This window comes from Sciurus carolinensis, chromosome 4, assembly GCF_902686445.1.
Source record: "Sciurus carolinensis chromosome 4, mSciCar1.2, whole genome shotgun sequence".
Taxonomy (NCBI): Eukaryota; Metazoa; Chordata; class Mammalia; order Rodentia; family Sciuridae; genus Sciurus; species Sciurus carolinensis.
Genome location: NC_062216.1, coordinates 20,668,714 through 20,692,725, shown reverse-complemented (window position 1 = coordinate 20,692,725; position 24,012 = coordinate 20,668,714). Strand labels below are relative to the sequence as shown.

Here is a 24,012-nt window from a genome sequence, read left to right as displayed (position 1 = left end):
GTTCACTGTTCATTTCCCACAAGGGTCACATGTTTTATCCCTTGCGATATTCCCAGGTCTAGAGCAATATGTAGATTTTGTGGGCAAATATTTAATGATTTGGAAAATATCCTTCATAAATTAACCAACTTGAACGTAAACTCATTTGTTACTTCAGTGGTATGTGCATTTTTAAAAGACAGACGGGGATGTAGCTCAATGGTAGAGCACCTCACACATGAGTTTCTGGGTTCAGTCCTCAGCAAATTCTATAATGTCAATAAATCTGAACACTTTGCAGCTATTAAAAAACATTTGGGCCAGGCACATACAGAATCCCAGCTACTCAGGAAGTTGAGTCATAAGAACTCCACGTTCAAGACCAGCCTCGGTAACTGTGTAAGACCCTGTCTCAAAATAGAGTTGAGGATGTCGCTCAGAGGTAGAGCACCCCTGGGTTAATCCTAATACCACAAAAAAACTTAAAAAGGGTTGGTAGACAAGCATTTGATAACTTGGAAAACACTCCTAACATACAATTATGTACCACAAAACAACATGTCAGTCAACAATAAGCTGCCTATATGATGTTAGCTGTACCACACAACTAGGTGTGCAGTAGCTATTTCATTCAGATTTGTGTAAGTACACTATGTTTGCACATTGATGAAATTATCTAATGACAAATTTCTCAGGATTATACTCCCATCGTTAAGCAATGCATGGCACTAATTAGCATAAAAAGCTAGTTTCTAAAAAGAATATTCATTTTTTTTTTTTTTGGTAAAACACACAATACATAAACACAAAGATAATACCAAGGGATATAACTACCATTGTTTGTATGTTATTATCTCTGGTTAGTGATAATATGGAGGTTTTCTATTTACTTACTTCTATTTATTTCATATTTATTTTTAAAATTTTCTAAGTGTTCTATAATGGATATATACCATGAATGATAGTCATATCTTTCAAAAGAAAGTCAGGAAGAAGAAAGGAATGCCCTTCTACATCTGTAGAATTCTAGTAAAGGTAACAGTGGGTAAGGAGAGCTGTTTAAGAAATGCAGCTCCCCAGTTACCCCGAACCCTGGCCCATCCTCTGAATACCAAGAATCTCACAGGTCTTAGATTAAGTTGTCCTACAATGTTTTGCAGGACATTAAGTAGGCTCTCCATAGCATTATTCTTGTTCTTGTGAGAGCAGTTATCTTTAAATGCTTACATAAATATGAAGCAGAAGAACATGGCAGTGAACTAAATAAAACTAACAGTGCTAAAATCATTGAGTAAAACAGGGAAAAAATTTTTCATTAGATATGTTGATTTCCAAAACATAGAGACAAGTTAAAAACTATACATTTTATATTCAGGAAATGCTTCTAGTAATAAACAAATAAATGGGGTAAAACAGCCATCACTGACTAGGGAAGATGACTAGAACACTAGACAAGGACAATGCCCAAGCCACACAATGAGCATTCGTGTGACACTCATACACAAACCAGCTGCACGTTTTAAAGTAAGATGCTTTCATCCTCCTTCACATTGTTTGACAAGCCAAATTACACATAAGATGTTTCGCTTAGACAAGTACATTCCTTCTGCTTGGCTATTAGGAGCTGTAGTTTATTTTCAGCTTGGGCATTTACTCCATAGGGGGAAATAAGTTATGTAGTAAGACTTAAATCCTGAAACATGAGCCATCTGTTTATTAAGAAAAGACTACCAAGTGGCTGACTGCTCCACAGATAAGGCTTGCAGATGCTAAGGATGCATGAAACATCAAACTCACAGCTCAGTCTCTGTTAACTTCGTTGTAAGCATATTGCTAAAAGGTAATTTTCATTATTTTGTCAGTCATTTTACATCTATTATCAAAGCACCTGTTTATTTAAAGTGCCAAAAATGACCTAAAAACAAACAAGGAAACAATTGTCCAAAGGGCATGAGCAAAGGGAAGATATCGTAACTTTGATTAGTACATACCTCCTAAAATCTGCATTCAGTACCCCATTTACAAATAAGTCAAGCACCACAAGTTTATTTCCTCAACTGGCTGTTTGCCACTCATAGCTCAGTTACTTACAGAAACAGTGTAATAAATGGCTAAAAGCCACAACTAGGAAGTGACATCCTACCATCTTGGCATCCTACCATCTCCTAATTCACTCTTCCGCCTCTTAAAACTAAGCCGCCCTACCAGGAACCAGTCCTCTGCTCTCTGCACCCAAGTATGACTCTCTACCCAGATCTGACCTGCCTTTTGTGAATGCTAAGTATTTCATCCTCTAAATACACCTAACTGGACTCTCTCCTCCCAACATACCCTTCCCTGAGCTCCAGACCCTGGGATAGCTGCTGTCAGTTGAGTTCAAAAAACAAACAAACAAATCTCTTATTGGCTCACTTATGGTTAATAATGCACGGCCTTCCAGAAAAAATTCCTTCAAGAAGTATTTAAAGTTTTAAGAAAGGTTGACTCTGAAGCAGAACATACCTGCAACTGATAGAATTTCCAATAGTATAATCAGTGAGGTAGGAAGGCAAAGAGATTATGGAAAGAAGGTATTTGAGGGTAATGTGGCCTGCAGGCAGTCTGCAAGTCATCTCTCCTACATTATCCATTTTACAGCTGTTACTTCCATCACTTTTAACCCAAGGTTTCTCTTAAAACTCCAACTTCCTTGACAGTGGCTCAAATGGATAATGGAGACAGAGCACCTACCTTGCAGAGTCGTTGAAAAAATTAAATAATTTGCTCAGCCATTGAACAGCATTCGTTACGTGATCACGTAGCTCTAATTCAGGACTCTTTTCCCTCGGACTTGACTGGGCACTCACAATGGAACATGAGATGAGCCTTTACTCCCTCCCTCACAAGATGATGTTCAATCCCAGATCACTCATAATAGGTGACTTGCTTTTTTGATCAAATATTCCAAACACAAAAGATAAAATCATAATTTTATAAAATTTGCCAAAGTAACAGAGTATGTAAAAACAAGAAAGTAAATATAAATTAAAACAAAGAGAAAGCAGTTTATGACTACTGATATAAATTTTTTAAAAACATACATTCAAGTCAGGGTATAGTAAGCCTTGGCCCCTAGCACACTTTTGCTGTCACTGTAAACTAGTCAACTCTTCTACAAAGGAAATAAGCCATTCATTAAGGGTTACCCAAAACACCATAAAAGCTTAAAGCATCAATCTTAGAAATAGGCTTCTGTAAATTCACCCAGAGAAAATAGTTCCAAAAAACAGAACATGCTGTATGAACCAAAGAACTTTACTTTAAACAGAAACAACTAATGAGCTAACAATATGGCAACAATTGAGTAAATTGCAGCAAATACAGATGATAAAATGTTATGATCAGTAATAATGAAAACTATAAATTAACTGTAAAATAACATTTACAAAATATTTGCTATAACATACAACCATATTATAAAATTAAATGAGATACAATTTTAACATATAACCATATTAGAAAAACTTAATGGACATCAAGTAACACAAAAGAATAAACACAATTTATTTCTCCTAACACACAGTGGACCTAAGTAAAGAAAGTGACCTATAGTCAAATGACAATTCCTGCCCTTACATCCTGAAGTTCTAGAGCTGGTAGCACTAGATCTTGATGCAATTGTCTCTAGTCAGAGAGAATATCCCAGTATAATTAAACAGCTCAACCCAGTTGGCTTTATGTCAATGCTTACGTGACCTTGGGCACTAGGACACACTGCTCCCCAGTCCCAACTGCAGCCAACCTGCCCTTCCCTGCCTTTGTTCTATTAGGCATCAGTTCCCTGCCCTGCCTTGCTGGGCACTGACCGGTTCTCCCAGAACCTGAAATCCCTTGTTCCTTGTTCAGAGCATATGGAGAGCCTGCTCTCAGATTCTCCTTTTGTCTCATTCCAGCCAGGACCTCTGTGTGGTTCAGCCTTCACTCACCACAGGCCCCGTCTATCCTAATGAGCACTCATACACTCACTATTCATTTAACAAATATTTACCAGGCACCAAAATGTGTACCAATTTCTATCTACGTTCCAGAGACATGGGAGTCAACAAAACATGCAAATATACCAACCACCTAAGAGCTCGGATTCTAACAGGCAGTGCTTCCATTTAGTGGGGGCATATCCAGTTTCCCTCATCCCAACGCTCCTGCCCTTCAAAGTGCTCTTTGTATCCAGATGCAGGTATGGTAGGAATAAAAGCTGGAAGAGGTAGGAGCTATAGATATTAATCCTAATCTGTCACTGAGTTCCTATAAAATCTTGGTGCAGAACAGTTAATATGAAAAGAATGCAGAAACCATACCACAGGCTTTAATCAGGGAGTTCTGGGCTTGAATCTAGATAGTTCCACACTAGCTGTGTGATCCTAGAAAATCACTCAGCCCCTCTGAGCTACAATCCTCTCTAAAAACACTTCCTTCTCCAGGATGTTATAAAAACTAAGAGGTCAGTAGTTGGCAAAGTGAATGAAACACATGGTGGGCAGTCCCTTCCTCCCAAATGAATAATGTGTACTATTTCTATTATCACTTGTAATAATTAATCTACTTCAATCACCTCTCCTTTAGTCCCTTCTCTTTAAAATCACTAGAAATTTTTTAAAATCACTTCTAGTCTCTCAACAAATGTGTTTTGCTCCTAATCATCAAAATCTCCTTCTGTATCTCCACTGGATCCTTCAGAATTCCTTCTTTCCACTCAGAATTCCTTGAATAACTAAAGAACAGACTAATATGAGTTCACATCTACCTTCCAAAACCATAATTTAAACTATTTAAATTACAATGGTAATTTAAATTACCAACCCACTGTCTAAAGAAAAAAACAATGGTAATATAAGGCACCAAACCACTGTCTAAAGAAAAAAATAAAAGACCAAAAAGTACCTTCTGTAGGCCTCAAAACTCGCTTTTAAAAAATTAAAATATAGCCAGGCATGGTAGTACATGCCTACAATTCCAGCAGCTTGAGAGGCTGAGGCAGGAGGGTTACAAGTTCAAAGCCAGCCTCAGCAACTTAGTGAGACTCTGATGCAAATTTTTTTTAAAAAAGACTGGGGATATGGTTCAGTGACTAACCCGGGTTCAAACCCTGGTACCAAAATATATATATATATATATTATATATATATATTATAAAATATAAGAAAGCAAGTTTAGGAGACCAAAATTTTCAGTTAACTCAAAGAACTAAAGTTAAGATATGAGACTTTTTTTTTTCTGGGGGTGGGGGGTTACCAGGAATTGAACTCAGGGGCACTCAACCACTGAGCACATCCCCAGCTCTATTTTGTATCTTATTTAGAGACAGGGTCTCACTGAGTTGCTTAGCATCTTGCTTTTGCTGAGGCTAGCTTTGAACTCATGATCCTCCTGCCTCAGCCTCCCGAGCTGCTGGGATTACAGGAATGCACCATCGAGCCTGGCAAGAGACTCTTAATATAAGAGATATCTCTTGCTTTTCAAAGGTGGTGCATGGCTATCTTTATAACAACTGTGGAAGATAACTGCCAAATTACATGCCAAATAGAATTGTCAAAATAATTTATCTTCATTACCTTCTTTTTGTGGCAGTCATGCCCTAGATCAGAGGAAATAATCCAAACATCTCCCTGAGGCACTGAATTACTATATTACATACAACTCCCTACTACTCTCTTCTTTATTTCTGTTCTTTCCTCTTTTTTCTCTTTCCTTCTTACCTTTCCTCTATGACTACACCTTTTCCATAATCTTTCTAAACTGATTTGCATCATTCTGAGGGTATACCTTTATAAAAAAAATTGTCAATTATGATTTATGGTGTGTAAATTACACCTAAGGTACTTAAAACCAATGCTAAGGGCTGCAGATGCAGTTCAGTGGTATAGCCCTTGCCTAGCATGCAGGAGACCCTTGGATCAACAACCAGAAACAAATGCACTCACACACACACACACACACACACACACACACACACACACCACACTAAGAAATGAACCATCAATGGATGGCACTCATAAACCACAAAACAGTTTTACAATGGAAGATAATAATCCTACCTAATAAAATCAAAAATAAGAAATAATAATGAAATTAATTTCTTGACCAAATTTCTATACTAGTATTCATAAACTTAAAACAGGGTTCACTAACTTTATAAATACAAGTTAGTGATAGAGCTACAAGCTATTTTCACAAGAAATACAGTGTTAATAAACTGTATATTCTAAGGAAAGGCATAAGTACACTTAAACCAGATTATCAAAAGCACAGTGAATTTACTAACCTAACAATGAGGTTAGGATATCAAAGTTCAAAAGGTAATTACATTTTCAAAAATTATATGTCAAAAATCCTAGAGTTGTATCCCATTTGTTTACAATAAAAATGAATTTAAAAAAAATCCTAGAGTTGGGTGGGAGGGGGACAAGAATGGAGGAAGGAGGGACTGTATAGAGGGAAAAGAGGGGTGGGAGGGGTGGGGGGAAGGAAAAAATAACAGAATGAATCAAAAACTATTACCCTATTTAAATGTATGATTACACAAATGGTATGCCTCTACTTCATGTACAAAGAAACAAGATGTATCCCATTTGTTTACAATAAAAACAAATTTTTAAAAAAATCCTAGAGTTTATGCTTTTGGCTGTCTCCAGCCAAACATGCCAGAACCACAGACAATGTAAATCTAGACTCTCATCATCTAGACTGATTTAGAGACATACCCTGCCTGAACAATGGCAACCAGACTGATCCAATCTTGCTATCCCGCACACATGGTTCCATGCCTAAACAACATAAAGCAAGTATCAAAGATGAATAAAAAAAGTCCACCCAATAAAAACATTTACTTGTATTTTCTCATTACTATTCAAATTACCACAATGCTATTATAAGGTGCAAAGTCACAATCAGGATGAAGTCATTTTTGATTTATCAAGAAAAATGCTTTTTACATACCACACAAAGTTAGTTATAAAACATGAATCTCAAAATGACTCAACTGTATAGACATCTTCAAAGACTATATATTTTAATGATACAAAGCCACAACAAGTAACTTACTTACTAATGCTTAAGTACCTACCTTTGTCCCAAACAAGAACTTTAAATACTTCAAATATGATACTTGTTTTATGAAATGTTCTTATGATAAGGTTTCTAAGTTTTCTCAAACTAGCTGACTCCAAAGTCTTTCCATACTAAATTTTAAATAATAAGCTTTTCATTTGTTCTGTACTCTTAACTTACATGGAGTAAAATGGAATGAAACATAATTGAATTAGAATGACTGGAAAACAGATGTTCTAGATGGTCAAATATTTTTATCAAAATTATGATTACCAAATTCAGATTTAAAACATGACACAACATCAAAACTTAGTTGTAAATAATTTAAAATTTTATACCTCTGAATAATAAGAAACTTATCACTATCCTAATGAAGTATTAAAAGATTTCTGGGTTTTAGAGTATCAATCAGATAAATGTACTTCAGTGACAGGATTTCCCATTGATATACCATAAACCACACTAATCCTGAAGGTTTGACTCAGGAATTTTTATGTATATTTTTGTTTTAACCTGTGTTTTACAAGTACACCATCTGCCAAACCTTTTGCTCACAAAAGACTTACTCAATCTCAGAAGGGAAGAACACAAATGGAAAAGCAATAAGCCCTCCTCCACAGACTCTGCTGGGAAAAATACCACTTTCCTTCTTAGGCAACATCCATCAAACCAATGGAATGGGTTGTAATAAATCAAAGACAGCACATGGTACTACAGAGTGTTGTCTGCACACTAACTCACACAAACAAGACCCAGCGAGTAAAGAGAACTCCATGGCAAATTAAGAATATTTTTATACATCCTGATTCAGAACCTAAAGAGTGAGGAAAAGGTCAGATGAGCCATTTTCTACCCAGTGATCCCAAACAATCTTAACTAGTTCTTCTTCTTCATGGCCTCAAGTCTTTTTATTGCTGCCCATTTTTATTTCTACTTAATATTTGCCAGGCATTTTAATATTTTCGCAAGCTTTAACTAGTACATTTTATAGCATTCCTATGATGCAGCAAAGCATTATTAGTCTCATTTAATTGCTGAGAAACAGACAGAAAGGTTAATGGCCATTCTTGTAGTAAATGGTAAATTTAAGAGTTGAGCTCTGAATTCTAATATGATAATTAGCCAGAGTCCACTGGCCCATGAAGTTTTCTAGCACAGAACCATTCCACGGTTTTATTATTTTCTGAGTTGTTCAATTTAATCTAAATATGCAGCATCATACATTAACTTAAATAATTTTATCCTAGGAGGCCACTGAAAATACTTACGAAACTGCTCAGTAGATGTTTTTGTTCTCCTTGAAGATGAGTCTTGTACTGAACTTCTTTAACTCCTTTAGTATTTGGGCAACTTCTAAATGAGAATGAAGAATGGTCATCCAATCAAGATGACTGAAGGGCAATGTGGAGCAGATCTGGAATGTGGCTGTAACTAAACTTAAAACACAATCAAGTGTATGGTTATAGTCTCTGTCAGAAGAAATTAATTTTAATATACGGTTTAAAATGGTCTGCATTATTAAATCTCCACAAGGAGACACATAAAAATCCAAAATACTAGGGACCCTGCTCTCTAGTTGAAAGTCATCACTGTGGCTGGGAGAATTTCTCGCATCCTCAAGTCAACTACTAGATTGCAAAAAAGTCATAAAGGGATTAGCTGAAGAGCAATTACTATGCAAGATAGAGAGATACTGAATTTCATGATACACGCCAATTAAAACACAGGTTCCAGGATGGGATGGTAGTTCAGAAGGGCTCTCTCTCTCTCTTATCCCTTTTGAACTAAAACACCCTCCCTGTGATTCTGTGCTCACCAAATTATTCTCTGATTACAAATTCCATCATTTATATACTCAGACTCTGGAATCTTGAACAGACTTGAATAGAATTTCTTACTCTAATATCTTCAACTGCTTATAATAACCTACTAAATTTATTTCTTGGTCCACTGATTACCAACCACACCTAAAAAAACATGCTTCTTCAGTGCCAGAAATGTTGTTCCCCACAGCTGCCTCCTTTCTCCTGAAACCCAGTTTCTCTGAAGTCCTCTCACCCCCTTACTGGAATTATCTAGCAATATCTCAGTCATTCCCACTCATTTACTGATCACATTTTCAAACCTAAATCACCGTTCTCTTCTCTACCACAATTTGACAATTCTTGATAACATAAACATCCAACAGAGAGACCACCTCAGTTTCTGAATTCCAACTATCTCTTTCTCCACCCCTTCTCAACTACCACTCATGCAGTTTTGTTCTAGACTCTGTTATACCAGAAAGAGGAAGCAAATGTGGATCACAGCCAATCACCAAGCCAAGCTTAGTCTGGCTAGTCAATCCTCAGCCACTGTGTAAATACCTAAGAATAAATGGATTTTTTATTAAGCCATGGAACTTTGGTAGTTTGTTTCACAGCATTTTTATGGCAATAGCTAACCAATATATTCGTCATCTCCATAACACTATGTAGAAGTGGCTAAATATAGCTTAAGAATATCATATGACCACTCTAGCTAATCTTTATGACTTATGAATCTCAGATGAGCTCTCGATATGGCCTGATAATTCTCCTACACTCCACTAGTAAATTCACTTGCATCCTTTCCAAGACTATGATTTAACATCTTTAGTCTCCTTTCAAATCTTCAACATCCCTTTTCTTCATCTTCCTCTTGGCTGATGACTTGCCACAGCCTTTAAAAAGAGATGCAAGCTGAAGTTACCTAATCTTTCCACCAGCCAAGCCACTACCCTGCTTACACCTGTAAACAAGGTCTATCTCTTCTCTGGTTAAAGATGCAGCACATCTTCCAGCTCCTACCCAAGGCAAACCCTCTATTTGTTTTAGATCTCAACCTTTCTCACTTTTGTAAGGACTTCCCAATTACATCCTTTCTCTCATCATTATCTGCTTTCCTGCTGGGTCATTCTAGCTGATATATGAATGTGCTTTAACATACTCACACACACACACACACACACACACACACACACACACACACACAAAATCCTACCCTTAGACCCAGTGACCCCTTCAGCCAGCACGCTGCTATCCACGTTCATAGCAAAGTGTTTTGAAGGGATTCTCTGTGCTCTCTTCAGTCTACTTCCTCTCAGCACAGTCCAATCCAGTTTTCATTTTCACTATCACATCTGAATAGTTTTTTCAAGGTCATTAAAGACAAGTGAGACACTATAATTCACCATCCACCCTAGAATATTTCTGAGTAAATAAGGATCAAAAATTCAAGGCAACCCTGGGCAACTTAGCAAGCTCCTGTCTCAAAATAAAAATAAAAACAGTTGGGTGTATAGCTCAGTAGTTGAACACCCCTGGGTTCAATACCCAGTCCTGGGGGCGGGGTGGGGATAGGGAGTCCATGAATAAATTTCACTGGCTCTACCTCCAAATATCTAAAAAATCTGACCATTGTTCACCATCTCATACCCAAAACCCAGACCCAACCCACACATTCTCTCACTTAGGTTACTCCAACAGGTATCTACAGGAACTCCCAACTTTTATTACTACCTCCTACGTTCATCCTCCACACAGCAGCTGGACCAGACAAGCAATCTGTGTAAAGCATGAATCCTCTTCTAAAGCCCACCAAACAAAATAAAATCCAACCTCCTTACCATAGTTTACAAATCCCACTTTTTCTGATCTGATTCTGTTTCATCTTTTTTCAACTCTCTCCATAATCTACTTTCCTTAAATAATAACACTTTTTTTCTGACTCTTAAATATGTCAAACTCATTCTCAGGTCCTTTGTACTTGATGCTCCTTCTGGGTGGAATGTTCTCTGCCTTGATCTCTGCCTCACTCTCTACTTCCTTTAGTTCAGCTCCACTCAAATGGCTCCTCCCCAGAGAATGACCATGTAAATTTATCCTGTTTATCTGTGGGTTTATTATTTGTCTTGTCCCTACCTCTCTCCCACAGTATAAAGGTTTTCAAGACAGTGATCTTGTCGACCCTGTTTGACTCTGCATTTGTCAGTAGCTAAAACACTGCCTGGCATATAACAGATGTCCTATAAATGTTTAATAAACTATTGATTAAAAACTGAAATTCATCAGAATCAATACCAGTAGTAGAAGAAAACATGCAAACTCAATAGCTTAGAAGCAGGAAAGGAAAAAGGCAAGCCATGTATAAAAAGCAGAAAAATAGCTATCAATTCTTACCTGATCTAGCTTGGTCTAGGTACAGATCTAATAAACCTTAGATCTTCAAGTTCAGTCCAATTTAGTCCTAAAACAGTCCTATCCAAGACCACCAAGTTTATTTGGCACCGAATCAGTGTTTATGGCCTGGCATTAATCTTGCTGTCCTAAACATAATATGCTCCCCTAAGTACATTCATGCTTACCAAGCCAAAACATTAGCCCCAAAGCTCCAAACGACAAGTCCCAGATCCTAGGCTTGCTGTCCATTTGCCTATGGGAAGACTCTCCACAATCCTAAATTTAGTTGACTCAGGTCATGATAACTGTCTAGTCCCTACCAAGTCTCACTGCAGATAAGTCAGAACATAGGAGTTGTAGGCTTGAGTCAGTAATTACCCAGGGCAGCTCTTCCTGGACCAAAGACACCATGAACAGTCTAACGGCAGGTTCCACCAACACCAACGCCACCAGAACGCTCCCACTGCATGCCCCCTGCAGTACTTCATTTGGATCTGAATTTATCACTCACTCTTGAATATTTAATTTGGATTATATATTACCCTCAGCTTTAAAACTGGTTAGAAAGTGCTTGTTCCCTCAGGTCAGTATTCCTTTTTGGCTCCAATTCTAATCTCAACCATGTTTTTGGTGAGGTTCATATCTCACTTCTCCATAAACCAGTTATCTCATAATTATGTTCCCCAAGTTCTTATGTAAGGAAAAACAGCATTATCCTTTTTTTATAGACAAGAATGAAGCTCAGAGAGGTTAACCAATTTGGGCAGGTATGGCATATAAATACCAGAGCTAAAATCCAAACTGAGTCAAGTATTTATTTATTATGCTTTGTTCCCTGCTCTTTTTTTGTAGCACCAGGACTGGTTACTTAGCAGATACTCCACCAACATCTGATTAACTGATAGGGCATCTTAAAAACCTGATTTTAAAAAATCTAATGGGGGTCAGGCACGGTGGCACAGGCTTGTAATCCTAGTGGTTCAGGAGGTTAAAGCAGGAGGATCACAAGTTCAAAGCCAGTCTCAGCAAAAACAAGGCGCTAAGCAACTCAGTGAGACCCTGTGTCTTAACCAAAACACAAGACAGGGATGGGGATGAGCCTTAGTGGTTGAGTGCCCCAAGTTCAATCCCCCCTCCAAAATCTAGTAAGAATTTCATTTCAATGTTCATCTACATAATACAGAAATACACACAGCAAAAGCACTCTGGCCAACCTCCCTTTAACCCATGTGCCTGATTAACCAACTCTTCCAATGACCTCAGAAAAGTGTACCCTGTAATACACTTGCACACATTTGCTTCACCAGGTAAGCTGCATTTTACCAACACACACGTTGGATTTGCTCCCACATCTGTTTATGACAATTGAATTTGTTATTAAAATTACACTATTTAAATAAGTACTATGTAATCCAATAAAATGGGAATGGAGAAAGAGTTATTTCTATGAAAACTAAGTTGATTGCCTTAGAGTGACTTGTGACTGCACAAAAATAATTTTTGTTTCAAATTAGGTGTAGGAGGAATGAAAGAGAAAGTATATAATTTAAAGAAGACACTGCACTGAGATTTCAAGTGTCTCAGTTCTTGCTGTATTTTTTTCAAAAGCTGGAAAATTATAGTTCATGCAAAATTATGGTTTGTTTTGTGTAAGAAAGAACATGTATGTCTCCACTCAGTTGACCATGCTTAGTTTTAGAACAAAGAATTGATATACAGTTGTATGTTTATAGGTTCTAGGTTAAAATAAAATATCTAGGGTATGCACGTATTCTTTTTCAATGATTTTTCCACTTTAATAGTCTTTTATTTATTAAGTTAGCTTAATTAAATTTTTTTCAACTACACCAGTGGGTCTGGTATTAGGTAAATCCCTCCACGAGATACACTTTTTTTAGGAACACTACATGGATAAAACACTATACAACATCACCTCTAGCACTTCAAAAACAACCTGTTTTACACCAATAGAATGGACAATCTATGCTGGATTTTCCACTGTACTGAGATTCTGTTAAACATTCAGTGAATGAATTACCAAAAACTGATTTTAAATGTCTCTTAAAACACTCATTTGAATTCTGTTCTGTTTCTAAGAAAAAGAGATATTTCTGCCTCAAATAATTCTTATTTATGCAACACAGAAGCCTCATGAACTGTTTAAAAGCCATCCATTCAAAATTATCTGATGTTTCTTAAATTCTTCTGAGAAGATAAAAGTTCTAATACTGACAATACCTACTGAACACTTAATAATATTAATTTGGAAATCAGAGCACTTCTTATATCGCCACTGTTTATTAAAATCCTCATCTTTGTTTTTCACACTAACATCAAGTGAAAAACTCTTATCTATTTTTAGCAAGCCACAACAAATATGCAAAAGCTGAGAAGTGAAAATGTATGTAACAAAACTACAAATTTAGCAATGAAGTAAATGCTTTAAAAAATTCAAGATCTAAAGATACTCCAAAAAATGCTCAACATTTTGAATAATGAACAAAATTTCTTCTGTTACAAACGTATTTATATTTTTCAATTCACAAAATCTCTTAAATTCGCAAGCAATATTAGTTAACAACTTAATAGCTGCTATGATGTTGAAAAAAATTATTTAACCTTTTTTAGGCCTATTTCTTCGATTTAAAACTGGGTTAATAACATGGCGTAAAAACATCAAATGAGATACACTTGCACACACATAATGACAAGTACATAGATAAAGATATACACATTTGAAAAATCTGTTTAATACATATTCATATATACACATACATTTACATTTTTTTATATATATATAAAGGCAAGTTTTTGCTTCTGGTTTGTGTTTGTTTATTTGTTTGTGGTACTGGGATTGATGGATTGTAGTACTGGTCTTTTTTTATTTGTTTGCTTGTAGTACTCAGGGGTACAAACCACTGAACTGCATCCCCAGTCCTTTTTATTTTTATTTTTTTATTTTAAGTCAGGGTCTCACTAAGTTGTCCAGGTTGGCCTTGAACTTGTGATCCTCCTCCCTCAGCCTCCCAAAAAGTTGGGATTACAGGTGTGCACCATCACTCCAAGCCAAAGTCAGGTGTTCTAACAATGAAGAAGGAGCAACAAAGGTACATGAATTCTCTGAAAATATGCAAAGCTTAGTGTACACAGGCTTATGTGCCCTTTCCTTAGGAAAGGGTCGACAGTTTTTCATCAGTCCCAAAGCATCCATGACTCCCAAGAGCTTAAAAGCCCATTTTATGGCAGACTTTAGTTTTATTTTCTCTATTCCCCAGATTTATAAATTTTAAAAAGTTTGCTTGGAAACTTAAGTTAATTTTTTTTTTACTCAGCAGCAACAAGGAAGTTGAATTAAAAGCATAGTCATGGTAAAAAATGTTTTTCTTCTCTTTAGAAAAAATAAATTACTATAAATTCATCGAGTTCAAATTATCATCCAATTTTGCCATAAATAAAATCAAATACCCAAACTTTAAAAGCCTAGCCAAAAAAAAAAAAAAAAAAAAAAAAATCAGTAACACGCACACACACACACACACACACACACACACACAAATCAGAGAAACCTGAAGTAGCTTTATTGTTTAGATAACAGAGTAATGATCATTCCTTCTTTGGAGTTAATTTTTGAAATTACTCATTCCCTCATTCTGAGTCAAAAATCAAAAACCTTCACTTCAAACAGCTATCATGTTGTTTTCAATCCGTGTAATAAGGAGACTGTATGGAACCACAGACGGGAACCAAACCAGAAATCAGGAAAACTAGGTTATGGTGCTGTGCAGACTCCAGGGCAGCTGGAACTCAGCATTCTGTGGTGCTATGAGTTCTATTCAGAAACATGCAATCCCAAAGACACTTGCTTCCTTATTCACTGCACTTCATTACTAAAATAGAAACTTACAAAAGGGAGGTCACCTAGCAAAAGATTTGATTCTAGGTCTAATGAGAAAATATACCAACAATAATAAATATTTGAATTACAGAAAGTTCTGTCCCCACTCTAAGCACTCTAAGGAAATACACACTCAGAGCAGTACCAACGTAAGGCTTAGTCATTTAAAACTTCAGCTTAACATTTTAATAACATTAGATACCTCTACCATGCTGCTCCTTTACTTAACGTGTTCAGCACTTTACAAGAAATATTTAACGAAGTATAGACAGATTAAAAAAACAGAGGCAAAAACAGTTTGATGTATCTTGATATGCAAAGTCTCATTTTTTAGTTCATTGGAAAACACTTGTTATGGAACAGGCAGCTTATTTTTAAGCAATTTTATTTCGAAACTGACTTTTCCAAAACAAGTGCTTTTCAAAGGACTATAAAATAGGGCTTTACATACAGATGTCCCTATGCTAAGAGACATTCCTCCCTCTCTAAAAAAATAAACTATACAAATGTTAAGAATTTTTCACAAGTCTGCCAAATGCAACTCTTAGAATATATTTCTGTAAGAAATGAGCAATGTAAACAAAAGGCAAATTAGCATGGCAAGAGGTTTTCTTAAAGGCTATGACTAATATTTCAGAATTAGAATGTGATAGTTATTAAAAGAAGCATGAGAAATTTCTAATTCCTAATAGGCCAATGTCCCCATTGTGATAACTACTACAAATAGCATTCAGGGCTGAACTCATAGATTAGTCTCTTGGGCCTAAATCATCTTGAGCAATTTTCTTCCGTGTGGCCCATTATGTGAATCAAAGAACTCAATAATTCTTTTGATGAAGGTAGATCTAGGACACAATGAGACCCATGCACTAAAATCAAAAGAGCAGCAGCAAAAAGAAACCAAGATAAGTTCTTGTTGAAAACAATGCCCCAGAATCCAGCAAATAGTTTAACTCTATAGAAAAATCCAGAATGTGCTGGCATGAATATTATGATGTCAGGACATATCCCGACAATTTCTTCCATGCTAACCAACATTCGTCTGTTATATGTTATATGATTAATATACCTTTATATACCACCCCAATATTGATCAAGATTCTTCAAATGTTTTACCTCATAAACAAGATTTCCAAGAAACGGCTAATGAGACAAGCTAGAGACAATCACTAGGAGGCCTTATCCCTGCCCATATTTCACATTTAAAAAACCATAGCATATCTTAGCAAGTTCAAACACAAATTACACATAAGCACAAAAAATATTTTGTAGTATATTTGAATTAGCTAGAAGGGATAAAGATTAAACCCTACTGTCCTATTTGTACAAGCAGAATAATTTAGAAATTATTTAAGAATTTACTTCTAAGTTCTTTTGTTGCCTTCAAAACACAGCGTTCCAATTGAAAGAATATAAATATTTTGAAGGCAATTTGGTATCACTATTTAAAATTAAAATATGCATGCATGTTTTGATCAACTAATTTCATTTTAAGGAATCTAGTCTATGAAATTTTTGGATACAAATATAAAAAAATCCATCCACTACAGCATTTTTATAAAGGTACAAATTTATACATGTTACTACCATATGGGCTACCACACAAAAGAATAAGCCAAACCTACAGGTTGTGTAATGTTAACAACCAAGATACTTTGTTCAGTGAGAAAAGCAAGCCATAGAACAAGTACAGAACATGACTATCAAGTAAAGAAAATTGTGTGTTTGTGTGTGTGTGTGTGTGTGTGTACACACACACACTCACGCACACCTCTGAATGAATGCATGGGAAATGGTCTGAAAGGATTCATCGCAACAGATAACAGAAGTTATACTCTGGGGAAGAAGAGTGGATCAACGTGTAGGTTGGGATAGGTCAAAAAAGAGGGCAAATCTGAGAAGGCACTTTCACTTTTTATTCCACATCCATCTATATTATTTGAACTACATATATATATGTATATATATATACATACACACACACACACACATATATATAAAACCTTTTTTAAGAAAGAAAAATACATCAATTTTTAGCTAAATTCCAGAATTACTTAAAGAGAATAGCAAAACAGAGTAAAAAAGACATGCTGGCAGTCAAAAACATCCTTTCTAGACTTTACCCTTCAAAGAAATAAAGAAAAATTGTGGGCAGTATCAATCAGTAGTTCTAAATGAATGACAGTGGTTTCATGAAAGAATAAGCAACACTCAAAAAACTAAAGGATTTGTATCTCAGATCTTTAGGAATACAAAAGATAGTGAAATCACAAACATTATTAAAAAGATGTAATCATTCAAAATGTCCCATAGAAAATTATAATTTAAACAACGAATTCTATTACTTTGGTATAAAATGTATACTGTGTGGGTTATGTTTTTTTTTTATTAAAAATTGTCATGTATACAGAACTAAGTGATTTCAAGTATTTGCTCTTACCTGCACATTTTCTTCTGTAACCTGAATTTCCGCAGTGTAAACGTAATCAATGAGCATCCTCAGGGTCCAGCCGTCCACCTCTTTTATCCGAACTCTCTTTGCTCGGCTCTCACTCATCTCACCTAAAACACAAATAAGTAAAGTGATGTTAGCAAGACTCTACTCTGGAAATGGATCAGTGCCAAGACAGACTGACCTTCTTGCCACACACTATATGTGAGGCAATATGATCAGTCAATTTTGCTACCCTAAAACACTCCCCTAACTCTCCCAAAAGCTTACCTGAGCAAATCACAAAATGTACTTCTGCTACCTACTTGTACCTGAAAAATTACATCACAGCAACAAACATGCCATGTGTCCAGCTGCATGAACTACAACACCTGTTTGCTGTATGATCAGTAACTGATGCTACTCATGCTTCTGAACAGTGTATTTTATTTATGAATTTCTAGTCACTACTAGAAGAAGAACGTCACTACCTCTGGCTAATGGCTACAAGCACTTGCTGAAAAGGACCCACTTGGTTAGTTCTTTCATTCAGCACATAGATGCCTGCCAGGAGCCTGTGAAGCCTGTGCCAGACACAGAGACTCAACCCTCAGTGGGAGATCAGAAGCCTCATGCAGGAAACAAGGAGAAAACAAATTACATAAGATGCTGAGATTAGTCAATGGCAAAAGCTTATTACAGAGATCTTCTAGCCCACATTCAGTTCCTGTTTGTCATTTGCAGGAACCTCATCCTGAGGTCATTTCCATACCAGTACTTGTTACTACAGTCAGGTACCCTTTTGCAACACTGCCTGATAAAAAGTGGTTCAAGACCTCCTCCTAAAACTCACTGTGGAAAGAAATGGGGAATTAGAATAAGAGGCAGAAATGAGAATGGATGAGCCCTAAACCAAGGGGACTTGAGGAGAACAGGAAGTAGGTGTGAGGGCCTAGGTGTATAACATAAAATCGCCTAAGATATAAGAAGACACAAAAAACTGAATGGGGTGAGGAAGAAAATCTCAATTACAAAATAAAAGGGCAATCCAAGAACAATGCTGAGTGCCATGAGACACTCCCAGCAAAAAGATTTACTTCTAGAATTCACTAGGTTTTAAAGCTAAAGAATCCAGGTGTAATGGTGCATGCCTATAATACTAGGAGGATCACAAGTTCAAAGCCAGCCCCAGCAATTTAGCAAGGTCCTAGACAACTTAGTGAGACCCTATCTCAAAGAATAAAATGGGTTGGGGATGTGGCTCAGTGGTTAAGTGCCCCTGGATTCAACCCCTAGTATGTATGTATGTATGTATGAATGAATGAATGAATAAATACATAAAGTTAAAGAAAAGGCGTAAAAATAATGCCACCACCCATCACCTTCACCTTAATCTATTTTCTCCCCTTAAAAAATTACAGTGACCTCAGGGCTGGGGTTGTGGCTCAGTGGTAGAGTGCTTGCCTTGCACATGTGAGGCACTGGGTTCGATCCTCAGCACCACATAAAGATAAATAAGTAAATAAAAATATTGTGTACAATGACAACTAAAAAATATTTTTAAAAAATTATAGTGACCTCAAGATTTCTTGAAAGTTCATTTCTTTTTCACAAATGGTATGCTATTAGTGACCACAAACTATTAGAAAAGCCTATGGGGTTCCATGATTACACAACATGTCTTTGCAAACACAAACCCTGGGAGGAAAGAAATAATAATAGTGATGTACATTTAACTACATACTTCCCTGGAGATGATGTGACAAGATCTCAGAAAGAAACTGTTCTTCTTAGAGCTAAAATATCTCAAAAACTACCCCACTACTGCCCAGGGGGAAAACATCCATCAGTACTACAAGAGAAGGAGACCGTTAATGAGAAGGAAGCACATGGCCTACACAACAGGGAAAAAAGGAACCGAGTTATACGTTGCTACAGCAATTTTTTTTTCTCTTTAAAGAAAGAAGAGAATGGAAGAATATGTAAAAATGATTCATCTGCATATATGGCACCTTCCTGTATCCCATATTTTGTGGACAGATGTGGCTTGCATAATCTGAAGTTAGGACACTATGGTGATCCCCACTTGACTTTACACAGTAGGCCATATCTAACTAACTCATCTACAGGGCCCCTGTGACTTGCAAAGCCCTGCAGGGCCAGGGGCCATCTGAGCATAAAGCCAAGTACCTAGTTCTCAGGCATGACTTAGTTTAGACAGAACGAAAGCAGACTTTAATTTACATATATAACCGAAAGTCTCCTGCCAAGCAGTTTTTAATATTATGGATTTGGGGGGAAGCGAGTACTGGAGATTGAACCCAGAGGGGCTCTACCACTGAGCCACATCCCCAGTCACTTTTATTTTTTGACACGAGGTCTCACTAAGTTGTTGAAGCTGCCCTTGAACTGGCCATCCTGCACCCTCAGCTTCCCAAGTCACTGGGATTACAAGGAGGCACCACCACGTACAGTTTAATATTATGAACTTTAAGGTATAGTTATACTACATACTTTATTAGTTTGCATATTTCCTTATGTGTCATTTTAAAAATTAGTTCCCCTGAAAATTTATCTGCTTCCAATACAATCTCAATTACATAGTGCTTTTAAAGTTTCTTAATCTTTATTATTTCACATTAATTTAAAAAAACAGTAACAAAAACAAAAAGCTTGCTGCCAACTGTATTCATAAATTAAAAATTCTAACGATATTTATGAATCAAAGCATATACTAAGAGAACCGTAAAAACTACTTATATCTAATTCTCACTGTTACATAGTATGTTAATTACTGCCCTTTGCTAATTTTATGGGGGAAATCTTTAAACAGTATGTCTTTGTAAGATTTATATTTGATAACACATTTTTTAAAAGCTAATGTACAGTTTTTCCAGTACCATTTGTAGCTTCTCACAATCTCCCAACACATTAGTCTGCTTACATGTTTTGGTTATATACCTCCAAACCCATTATTAGATAACTCTAAAGTTATACTGGGATATCCACAGGGACACTTATACTAAAAACCTGCGTGAGAGTAGTCATCCTTGACTCTTCCCCTCTTCCTTACCTACCAGTCCCATCATTACCAAAACCTGCAGAATTAGCCTCAGATGGTATCAAACCAATTCTCCCACCCTCTCTCCATCCCTTCTGCCACTGTGCCACTGGGGTCCTATCACCTCTTGCAACATTATCACTCCCATTTCTTTTTCTACCTCTCATGCTAACTCCACAAATCTGATCACAGTGCTCAAAGTCCTGCGACTTTCCCCAATCCAAGCATACAATCCCCTCCTTATCCAGCCTCTAATCTCGTCTCTCTCTCTCCCCCTTTAGACTTAAAATACACTAATAAGGAACTGTTCACAGTGTTCTACACACACCAAGCAATTTCTCACCTTTGTTGAGCTTTTTCCTCTTGGTCTCCCACCTCCCCTTCCCCAGGTTAAACTCCACACATTCTTCAAGATTCAGCTAGAACCTCTTCAGGCAGCTTTATTTGCTGGTGGCCCAAGGCTAGGTTAGGCTTTTATCCTAGATACTGTTGGGTTTCTCATGTAAATCCACTGTCATAATTAACTCTTTACCTACTTCTCCATACCTCAGTTCCTGAGCTTCCTGTGAGCAGGAAGCCCCCACAATGCTTGATATACAGTAAACAAATAAATATTAGTTGAATGAATAAGTAAATGGATAAATGAAAAGTAAAATAAGCCAATTTGAAAAGCAGCATCTTTCTGGGGATGTAACTCAGTGGTAGAGCATATGTAAAACCCTGGGTTTCGTCCCCAGTACCACTGAGTGGGTGGGGGAGGGGAGGCAGCAGAGTTACTTAACATAATTATTAATGCCTTAGTATAGTCTTGAACATGGGTACTCCAGTTATGAAGGATTTCAGTGAACAAATATTTATTGAAAATTCACTCTACATTTCAAGCTGAACTAAGCACTTCCACAAGCAAATACTATATCATCTCTACATAAGAAATGAAGTTGTCAGGGTTGAGGTTATAGCTCAGTGGTAGAGCACTTGCCTCACATGTGAGAGTTACTGGATTCGATTCTTAGCACCACATATAAATAAATAAATTAAATAAAGCTCCACTGACAATTTAAAAAGAATATATTAAAAAAAAAAGAAATGAAGTTGTCTGAATTGTGAAAGCTTAAAGACATTATATTTGTGTAACACAAAGATACTATATGTAATATATTTACTATAAAGATAAAAAGATATGCAATAATATATAATAAAAAGATGATGTATATTGTATTAATATGTAATCTATATAATATATATGATATTTATTCAAGACTCCTGAAACCCTGAACAAACTGGTGATTTCATTTATCCATTCTGAATAGGATAAATGGAAAGTGAATAGGTTTGAGAGGACAAACACTAAGCTCTACTAAAAAAATAAAAAAATAAAAAAGTCTGTGATTCTAATTTTTATTATTGTTTACCAGTAAAAAGTACTGGGGAAAAAACCACAAATATAGAAGCTTTGACTATTCTGAATACCTAAGAAATTAAAGACAAATTGGTAACTATACTTCATAAATAAATTTTCTTTCAATATTTTTCAATTTCCATTTGTCATCTATTGTCATATAACCATTATTGTCCTTGATGTTCTTTAAGGTCTGGGGTTACAAAGAAGCTACTGGCACACAGGCAATTTCGGTCTGGCAAGGAGGCCCAGAAGACCTCACCACTTTCTATGGTGGTCATGCTACGTAACCTCTAAGCTCTACAAATGATTTAGGCCAACATGATAACCATGTACCCCAGTCAGTTCTGTTTAGTTTGGACAGTTTCTGGAAAGATTTCCTAGCTCCCCAAAAGAGAGGGAAAAAACAGTCCTCCTCTTTCCTCAAGATACTGGTTTTTCACTTTTGTAGGCATCTTACACTCAGAAGGAGAATCAACCTTAGGATAATATTTTTCTTGAGGGCAGGAGGGTAGAGAGAAGGAAGCAGGTTCCTAAGGAAATTCTCAAGCTGCAGTTCAGGTCAGGCCTGGTGCCTAGCGATCTTCTTACTAAACCTGTTTGAGTGGAATTTTCTATTGCAGCCTGAAGCATTCTGACCTATGCTCTTTATGCACAATGCCATTGAATAATTTTCACAGCAATCATCGCTATCAGAAGTTATCTTTTCTGTACAAGTTTACTGGCTTTCTAGCCTTTCTCCTCTTCCTGGTTAGAATCATGAGAATAGGGATTTGTCTGCTTTGTTAATCTCTACGGTCCCCAAAGCCTAGGAAAATGTCCAGCACATGGAACAGGCTCAATAAATACTTCTTGATGAATGTAAGTAGGAACATTAGATAAACATAACTACACATACAACTTTTAAAAACTGCATTTCTTACTTATTCAAATGTACTATTCTAATTTACCTTACTGAATCATGTTCACTGCAACAATAGTCATCAAAATTCACCATGTCAACCTAGGATCTGACTTCCTTAACAAGACCCCTAAAGTGCAAGAAGTTAAATCAAGAATCAATAAACAGAATGGATTCAAACAAAAAAGCTTCTTTCAGAAAAAGAAACAGACAATAATGTGAAGAGAGAGCCTACAGGTTGAAAGAAAATACCACATGCACCCCAGATAAAGCACTAATCTCTAAGATATATAAGGAAGTCAAAAAACTTAACACCAAAAAAATAACAATAACCAAATCAATAAATGGGTTAAGAAACTGAACAGACACTTCACAGAAGAAGATACACAATTGATCAACAAATATATGAAAAAATGTTCAACATCTCTAGCAATTAGAGAAATGCAAATCAAAACTACTCTTAAGATTTCATCTCACTTGAATCACAATGGCAATTATCAAGAATACAAGTAACAATAAATGTTGATGAGGATGTGGGAGAAAAGGTACACTTATACATTGTTGGTGGGACTGCATATTGGTGCAACAATTATGGAAAGCAGTATGGAGATTCCTCAGAAAACTTGGAATGGAATCATCATTTGACCCAGTTATCCCACTCCTCAATTTATACCCAAAGGACTTAAAATCAGCATACTACAGTGACGCAGTCACATCAATGTTTACAGCAGCTCAACTCACAATAGCTAAACTATGGAACCAACCTACGTGTCTTTCAACAGATGAATGGATAAAGAAAATGTGGTATATGTATACAATGGAACATTACTCAGCTTTAAAGAAGAATGAAATTATGGCATTTGCTGGTAAATGGATGGGGTTGGAGAATAGTATGCTAAGAAAAATAAGCCAAATCCAAAAAACCAAAGGCTGAATGTTTTCTCTGATATACGGATGATAATTCACAATAAGGAGGCGGGCAGCACTAGGGAAGAATAGTTACTTTAGATTAGGCAGAGGGGCGTGAAGAGAGGGAAAGGGATATGGAGGCAGGAAGGATC

At 36.4% G+C, this 24,012-nt stretch overlaps 1 protein-coding gene across 3 annotated transcripts in view; it reads right to left on the bottom strand.

Moving 5' to 3' along the window:
- Positions 1-24,012, bottom strand: part of Klhl2 (kelch like family member 2) — a 96,549-nt gene that overhangs the window by 42,708 nt on the left and 29,829 nt on the right. For 2 of the 3 annotated variants that reach the window (XM_047548441.1, XM_047548442.1), the window contains exon 4: positions 17,600-17,721. The exons of the other annotated variant lie outside the window; for it this stretch is intronic. In XM_047548441.1, coding sequence (XP_047404397.1) covers positions 17,600-17,721 — 122 coding nt within the window. The remainder of the gene's footprint in view (positions 1-17,599; positions 17,722-24,012) is intronic. 3 annotated transcript variants of the gene reach the window in all.